This window comes from Ochotona princeps, chromosome 22, assembly GCF_030435755.1.
Source record: "Ochotona princeps isolate mOchPri1 chromosome 22, mOchPri1.hap1, whole genome shotgun sequence".
NCBI lineage: Eukaryota > Metazoa > Chordata > Mammalia > Lagomorpha > Ochotonidae > Ochotona > Ochotona princeps.
In genome coordinates this window covers 10,251,843-10,259,756 of record NC_080853.1, presented here as the reverse complement: position 1 = coordinate 10,259,756, position 7,914 = coordinate 10,251,843, and the positions used below count along the sequence as shown (strand labels likewise).

Below are 7,914 nucleotides of genomic sequence, written 5' to 3'. Positions count from 1 at the left end.
TTGGTAGGCATACTGTGGGTATGGCCCACAGACTCACATTCAGCATTCATCCTGCCATCCACAGAATCCTCATGTCTCAGAGACTTTCTGCCATACACACGTATTTCCCTCTGAGATTTCACCTGCGTAGCTCTGCTTTAAGCCTGCTCTGTGTGGCTGTTTCACTGATACCAGTGGTTTCCGGTCAGGATCTTCTCATGGCATAGGTGGGAGCTCGCCACAGGTGTCTAGTATGCTATCTTAAACCTGGCACACTGCCCCTTCTACCCATAGCCCATAAACCAAAACAGGGCCAGGACCAGGCCATGGATCATTGGAGCAGGGGTCTGCCCTCTCCTCTAGGGATGCCAGGGTAAGTGTGGAGAGGGAAGGGGCAACTTGGAGTCCTATAGTCCAAGCTGCCATGTTATCTGGGTTAACCCTGGGGTTATGGATGGAGAAATGGGCTCAGAAAGAGTCAGTGACTCCCGGATGGTTCTCCTCTGCCCTCTCTCACAGGCCTCCCCTTGTAGCCATATACAGTCAGGCATCTCTTATGGACAGGGCACACTCTGAGAAGTATGTCACCAGGCAATTCCATCCTTGTAAACATTGCAGAGTACACTTACAAACTGAGACAGTGTCACTAGGCAACACGCTCTTAGGAGACCGCTTTGTATATGCAGTCCACTGTGGACCAAAGTAGTACGCCATCCATGACTGGAGTGAATCAACAGTTCTGGTGGCTGGGTCCTATGGCATCAGGGCAGTAGGCATCTTTACATCCCCCAACAGCGATGAGGGTGAAGGATGCCCCTGGGTTCCCTGGGAAAGAACAGCCAGGATTTTCCAAGTTCACCTGCCCATGTTTGATTCCCAAATCTTGAGTCTGTTGGGGACCTGAGAAGGAGACCCAGCAGAAAAAGCATCAGAGGGTTTGCCTGTCTTTTGCCTTTGCTCAGGACAAGGCCGGGGCAGGAGGAAGAACCAGGGGTCCAGAATTGTCGTTCTCTTGTTGATTTCCATTCTCTCACCATAAACTCATTGGGTTCTGATGACAGACCCTGGGGAGGGGTCAGTGATGGGGACAGAGCCCCTGTCCTGATGCCATCCCACCTGCCCCGGCCACAGTGCATCCCCTGGGGCGGGCAGTATGACGTGGTCTTAGTGTGTACGTGGCTGCAGTATTACACAACACTACCTCTTGGAGTAGCAAGTTATTCTCTCTTTGTTTTTTCTGTCTGAGGCGGAGTCTCTGATTAGGGATCTGTGCCGGGCACAACTCTTGAACCTTTGTGACTCTCCATCGGTTACAACAGGGAGGGCTGTGTCTAGCTAGAGTCCTCAACATTGTGTCACCTGACTCAACTGACTTCAATGGAGCTGGGTTGTTGGTGGTGCGTTTGTTTGCACATCACGTTCCATTTGTGGCAACTAACACAATTTATAGTAGTGACGTCAAGTTTTTCTGTTTGTTTTGTTTTTGCAGTAGCCGTATTTATACACAACAGTCATTGAGAGGCAAACGTTAAGTAAACAGTGCAGGTAGCACATGGCATGTGCCTATGCTGTGGTGCAGGTGCCGTGGAAAGCCTGAGGGATGATGTTTGCTGCTGGGACGAAGAGCCCGGCGGTTGGACTGCCCAAGGGAGGAGTCAGGCCTGCACCAAGAGGGCCCTGCCCAGCTTGGGCATTTCCGCTGGAGGATGCAGGATGTGCAGAGAGATGGGAAATGGGTGTTAGGAAGAGTGGGAGCTCAGTGTTAACAGTGCTGGGGTATCGGGGTGAGGAAGAGGAGCTCCTCTGAGGTCAGACAACAGATCATGATGCTCGGGGGAGGAGCCAGGGCCACAGGGGAGATACAGCAGAGTTTATCAGAACATGGGTGCTGCTGCTGGCAGGGAGGGTCCCTGGCCCAGCCTCATCACCCCTTCCAGCTGGGAGCCCCTTCGAAGATGCAGAGCTGTGGGTCCTAAACCGGAACTAGCCTGGGGAGACAGGGAAAAAACTGGTGAGCTCCTCCTACAATAGGATCCTGTGTGGCCCGGCTGGCTCCCCCAGCGCTGGCCCCATCAGAACCAGGCAGAGCTCCCTGCTGTCTTTCTAAGGCGGCTGCTGAAGCCCAGGGTGATTCAGGGACATGGTCCTTGTGTCACAGCAGACCCAGGACGAGCAGTACCATCATCAACTTTCCCAACTCTGGCCATGGGAGGCCCTGGCTTCTGGGATGCCCCCGTGAAGTGTGTTGGGGCTGGGGAAGGGCAGGTACCCTTCCCGGGCGTACAGGAGCCATACCTTTGGCAGGGTCTCGGCAGTCCCGGCCGCAGGCCGTACGGCAGCAGCGCTTCTTGCCTTTGCAGTCGGAGTCAGTGTGACACAGGTGCTGTGTGGGGCTGAGACAGTGCATCCGGTCCTCGGGGCAGCTGCCCGCCTTCACTGTAACACAGGGGCTGGGGTGAGCCCTGCCCACGCCAGCTGCCCGTGCGGTCCGGGGCTCGGACAGCACTTACCCGAGACCCTAGGGACACACTGGAGGAAGCAAGCTCGATGACAGCACTTCATGGTCGAGGGACACTGGCGGTCATTCACACATTGGTCAGGCACTGACTGGACACATGGCTCGTCGTCTGGTGGGCAGCCCCCCGATTTCTCTGTAAAAGAACCCCTCCCCAAAATCTTGTGACTGGAGGCACAGGACAGTGAGGTTGGAATCATTCACCCCTTACTTGGTGCTGGTCCTCTGGTAGGCTGTTTCTGCTGGAGTTGTGTTTGGCCCTCTAACTGCAATTTTCACTCTGTGAAATGGGAAACTGGACTTCTTCCACCCTGGGCTGCTCTGAAACCCACTTTGCTTAAAGGCTAGAGGAAGTGATGAAGTTCAGGACCGGCCTGTCCCTCTCCCCAGCCTTGCTGATGACTGGCCCCTGATCTGTTCCAAGCTATTGGCTGCCCAGGCAAGGTTTTGGCTGTGCCTCCGCCCCTTGCCTGGTGCTTATTCGCCTGTCAGCTTACTGGGTCTAAACTTCATGTCCTCAGGAGACCTTGCGTCTCGGACCCCGCCCACCAGCACAGCTGAGTATTCTCCTGCCTGCCTGGCTGTGCCTGTCTGTGCTGGCAAGGCGAGGGCAGACTCTGCCAGCTGTGCTGGCTGTCAGGCATGGCACAGCCTTGGGTATATGCCACCAGGGGCTCATTGGCTGTTGGGGAGAAAGGGTTTTGAAGTGAGACCGCTGGCATGCCAGGTACCGGCACCCTAATACATTGCCACGCAGCCCTGGTTGGCCACGTCTGCACTGCTGTGCTTGTCATGGTGGCCAGTATTGGTTTCCGAGTTTGGGTCTTTGAGGGGATCCTCTGTGTCATGCTGAGCATGCCTAGCCATTCTGCTTGGAAGAATTTTGGGGCCATTTTGTGATTTTGTGCAGGAAGTGTAAAATGGAATAAGAAAATACTGCCTGACCCATTGATGCCTTGCAACCTCCACAACCCTCTGCTCTGGCTGCAGTGTGGCCAAAGGGATAGGGCTGGTCCCAGGCCTTCCATTCAGTCTAGCGTCAGAGAAAAGGATCAGGTGTTCCGATGGCAGCTGGATCCAGTGGTGTGATGTTGCCTCGGTGCCACCTTCCTCCCTCTGGCCCCTGCCTGGTGCTGGTTACACACACAGCCGGCTCCCGGGTCACACGGAAAACGCCCAAAGCGGGCGGTGCTTGTTAGGCTGTGTTGGTTTCAATCAAATTGCTGCCCCCTGCTGGATGAAAGGCAATTTAGCCTGTGTTAGAGCTTCTGGGATTAACTTCTGCCAGGAGAGGTGGAGGAGGTTGGGAGCCTGGTGGGGTCAGGTGAGGGCTCCTGGGAGACTGAGCTCCAAGATTTAGCCTTGAACTCACACACCAGGTCAGGGGTCCTCAGGCCTCAGCGAGGGGGCCAAATAGAGCTGCCTGGAACATGCCAGAGAGGCGAGAATTTCCAGTCAGTCTGGGAGGAAGGACTTGAGTGGACTGCAGGAATACAGGGAGATGGGATGAGTCTGCAGGTCACGTGATGTGGAGCTGGAATAGGAGCCCAGCGTCTGCAGGGGCTTGAGAAGGTTTGAGCAGTCACGCCCATCTCACCTGCCTGTCTTTTCTAACCTCCCCTCCACATCTGGGTCCCCAGTCACAGGGATATGTCTAGAGGCTCATGTCACACACACGACACACAGCCAGGCACCTGTAAATGGGCCATACACGGGAGATATCATCCAGGCCTGGCTCCCCAGGTACAGGGACTCACACAGGCATAGACGCACGCAGTCCAAACACACGCACACTCGAATCAATGTGCACACTCAGCTGTAGGCGTCACCATATGCTGACAGCAAGTTGTTTTTGACTGACTAAAAAAAGGCAGTTTCACATGGCTTAGCCTAATACACACACATCTCTAGACATGCATGAGAGATTGAAAACATTGATATAAGTACAAGCGCAGGCCTTCGTATGCATACGCACATAGCCAAGTCTATAAGCAGAGTCAAATATGTGCCTACACACATGCAGATAGTTAATTACAGTACACTTGGACACAGTCATGTCTGTGAGCAGTTAACGAGACAAGTAGGAAGAGGAAGCAGGTGAGCCACTTAGTAATTCCTGCTGTCTCAGGACCAGCAGGGGCTGGTTTGGTCGCCTGGCTCTGAAGGGAAAGAGACAGCACAACCCCCATCCTAAACCAAGCTCAGGTCAGTTTAGGGGGCCAGGCCTGACTAGACTGACCTATGGCTCGTCATATACCCACTGTCATACACTAGCATGTGAAGTGATGCACCTGCCAGATACCATGCAGGAAACAGAGGACCACATGAAGAGCAAGAGGGACTCCAGTCCTGGCCTCACTGTGTCATAGTAGGATGCTATGCCATGGTGGTGCAGGAGTCAGCCCACACCAGACCTGGGCTTGGATTATTCCTGCATCCTTCCTCCCTTCGCCTGGGAGTCTCTGAGCCCCCTTCTCCCTAAATCAGCTCATATTCTAGTCGGGGGCTTGTATTTCTGGAAAAGGCAACAGCGGAGAAGAGGCAGAGACCGGCTTGCAGGATCAGATGGAGGAGTGAGTTCCAGTGAGTTAGGGCCAGGACTGTGCAGTGAATGTAGGTCAGAATGTCCCAGGCCCTGCCACAGCCTCACCCAGGCAGGGAGGTGCCTGTCTGGCCACTCCAGCAGCCCCTGCCTCCCTAACCTGTCTGTCAGAAGGCCAGTCCCAGCGTGGCCAGGCGTGTGAGTGGGGACAGGAGGTCAGGGGAAGGGAGCAGCAGAGCAGCCTCCCAACAGATTCCAGAAGTTACACTCCTTCTCAACTCCTAGGTCCATCCGCACTCGGGCTGAGGGTTAGAGAAAGCTCACGGCACCTGTCAAGTGGACCACCAATTCAGAAATGGCTCCATGGGTAACAACTCCCAGCAGCAGGCCTGGCTGGCTTCTCTCCCCTGGCCCCAGCAGCACTGGGCCCAGGCATACAACTGCTGTTGTTCCTGAGACCCACAGAGATAAACAGGAACAATGACACACAGCTGCACAGACGGCACACGTGTGCCCCACCCCAGATATGTAGACAGACGCAGACAAGCCCTAAGAAACTGACCAAAGACATTTACAGATAAGGAGGCAATGGGTGGACAGGCACCAGGATGCGTGCACACATGGCCTGCCTGCCGTCCTCCAAACCCGCACTCTCCCCAGAGAGCTAGAAGTCCCCTTTCCCCAGGGTGGAGGGTTCAGTCTACACTCACCTTCTTTCTTCCGCCCAGAGGCTGCAGGCAGCAAGCTCGCCAGAGTCAGGAGGGTCACCAGGAGGAGGCTGCGGCTCCTCATGCTGCTCCTGCTACAGGCACCCAGTGAGATCAGAGCCCAGGAGCCCCAAGTGAGCACTACAGGCTCAGGGAGGTCACAGCCACTGAGTCAGGGGGAGGGCATGCATGGCTGGCACATGCCTGACTTATCTTGACCCCGCCCCCTGCCCACAGGCCTCAGTGTGAATTATGTAGGAAGTAGAGACAGAGGGTGGTGGCAGCTGGTGCTGCTGATGCTGGTGGGTATTGCCTGAGTCAAGTCCTGCCCACAGAACTAGCTGACTTCACCATGATCTTGGTCACATCCTGTCCCTCTTTGCACTGCTGCCTTTTTCCTCTGTGGACAGGGTGAAGGTTGTGGAGTCATGCTTTCCTGGCTGTTTAAGATCTAAGGCCTCAGCAATGTCTTAGGCAGAGGCAGGGTCAGAGCTCTCTGTTGGGTGAGGCAGGCCCAGACTGGCACAGGGATAAGGCCAGGTGTGGCCTCTCCTCTCAGGATCCCCTGCTTGGTAGTCAGGGCCATGCCCTGCTGAAGTCACACTCCGTGGCATCTGAGGGAGCCACCCTCTGCCTGAGCTGGCTTCGCCGTGGGGAGTGGGATGGTGGGTGAAGCATGGCTTTTGAATTGACTGAAGTCACTGGCCATAGCAGATGTAGTGGCCACGTGGACCACTTCCCTGGCCCTAAGGGATCTTGAGCCAAAAGATCTGGTGACCCAGGGCCCTTGCTGTTGGGTTCTGCAATAGTTGGAGAGGAGGCAGCTGAGGCTGGAGTCGCAAAGGGACCCCAAGCAGAAACTCCATCAGCACGGGAAGGGATTAAGTCCAGTCTCTTGGCCCTCTTATCTAAAAGATGAGGAAACTATGAAGCTGGGTTGGGAGGAGACTGGCCCGGGGACATACAGCTAATTGCTGACTAAACTGGGACTTCTGCCATTGCTTGCCCTTCAGTCCCAATTCCTGGGCATTGAAAGCAGAGCAGTACATCATCACCTGACCAAGAAAGGAAGGAACCGTCTGGCATGCCTCATCTGCATCCCAGCCCAACACATCCTAGCATACAGGAAGTTCTTCTTTGGATTTAACCCAGATCCCTCAGGCTATTCTTCTAAACCCTCAGGAAAAGAGGGGCTCTGTCCTATTACGGCCTGCTGGGCAGATTCATTTTGGAGGAAAAAATGTATGAGTGATTTCATATTATACAGACACTCTGATATGGAATGCAGCATCCTAAACCAATGTTGGAACTGGCAAACCCAATGCATGCCCTGCATGCATCATGGATTCTTTTTTTTTTCCCTGAAGAAAAAAAAATCCACAGAAACCATCATCATCTCTGCCTCTTCCCTTGGACTTCCTCGGGGTGACTCCCTCTGGGATTTTCAACCCATTCTCTTGAATCTTGGATTTGGGATTTCTTTTGGATAGAGAAATAGAGATGCTCATGTGTGCCCCTGTGTGTGCACGTGTGGGTGTGTGCATGTGTGGTGTCAAGTTTTAGAAATGCTTTGAGAAGTCTTGTTTTTGCAGAAGTTGCAGGTGCAAGCCCAGAAACTGCAGACATTTGATAGTAATTCCTAAGCACAAAAAGCTAAGCCCCTGAGAAGAGCCAAGACATGGGCACCATTTTCAAGGACACCTAGTCCTGCCTTTTCATGATGTCAGTTCTGCCTATGACCTCATAGTTAGCACCTAACAAAACGCATCATTCTGTTCAAGCTGGGCAGAGTTGAAGTTTTGGGAATTTGTTACCTAGGTTAAACAAAGATTTGAGGTTGGGATTTTTTCATCCTAAAGTGTGTAAGGGACTGAGTTGAAGTCAAGTAGAGGAAGAGAGGATCTCTCCATCGCAGGACGAATCCCTTTTCCTTGTTGGGTGGCAAAGCAGTGGTTATCATCCACCAACTGTGTGCTTGCGCTCAGACAAGCTGTGTACCAGGTGCATAGGCTAAGGGGTTAACAAGCACAGGCCAGACTATTGAAGGGTGTTGGTTGTTTCAGTCCCACTCCCCCAGCTTTTATTATGAAGTTTAAAAGAAAAAAACCCAAACTTTTAATTCCATGTTTTTCTATGAACTTAAAAAAAGATATTTATTTATTTATTTGAAA

At 53.4% G+C, this 7,914-nt stretch overlaps 1 protein-coding gene across 1 annotated transcript; it reads right to left on the bottom strand.

The window, feature by feature from the left end:
• Positions 1–1,462: 1,462 nt before the first annotated feature.
• Positions 1,463–5,919, bottom strand: LOC101519032 (WAP four-disulfide core domain protein 5). Its single transcript, XM_058679614.1, has 4 exons — positions 5,747–5,919; positions 2,490–2,630; positions 2,275–2,415; positions 1,463–1,967 (listed from the first exon to the last, which is right to left on the bottom strand). Exons 1-4 carry the CDS (start codon positions 5,826–5,828, stop codon positions 1,963–1,965), a joined length of 369 nt encoding a protein of 122 aa, XP_058535597.1. The 5' UTR covers positions 5,829–5,919; the 3' UTR covers positions 1,463–1,962.
• Between the last annotated feature and the right edge of the window lie 1,995 nt (positions 5,920–7,914).

Excerpts from the sequence above, each read along its gene's own strand:
- LOC101519032 (XM_058679614.1), bottom strand. The coding sequence starts at position 5,828 with ATGAGGAGCCGCAGCCTCCTCCTGGTGACCCTCCTGACTCTGGCGAGC. Across the intron at positions 2,631-5,746 it reads CTCTGGGCGGAAGAAAGAAG|AGAAATCGGGGGGCTGCCCA; the intron begins GTGAGTGTAGAC and ends GTTCTTTTACAG. Across the intron at positions 2,416-2,489 it reads GTGTGTCCCTAGGGTCTCGG|TGAAGGCGGGCAGCTGCCCC; the intron begins GTAAGTGCTGTC and ends CCTGTGTTACAG.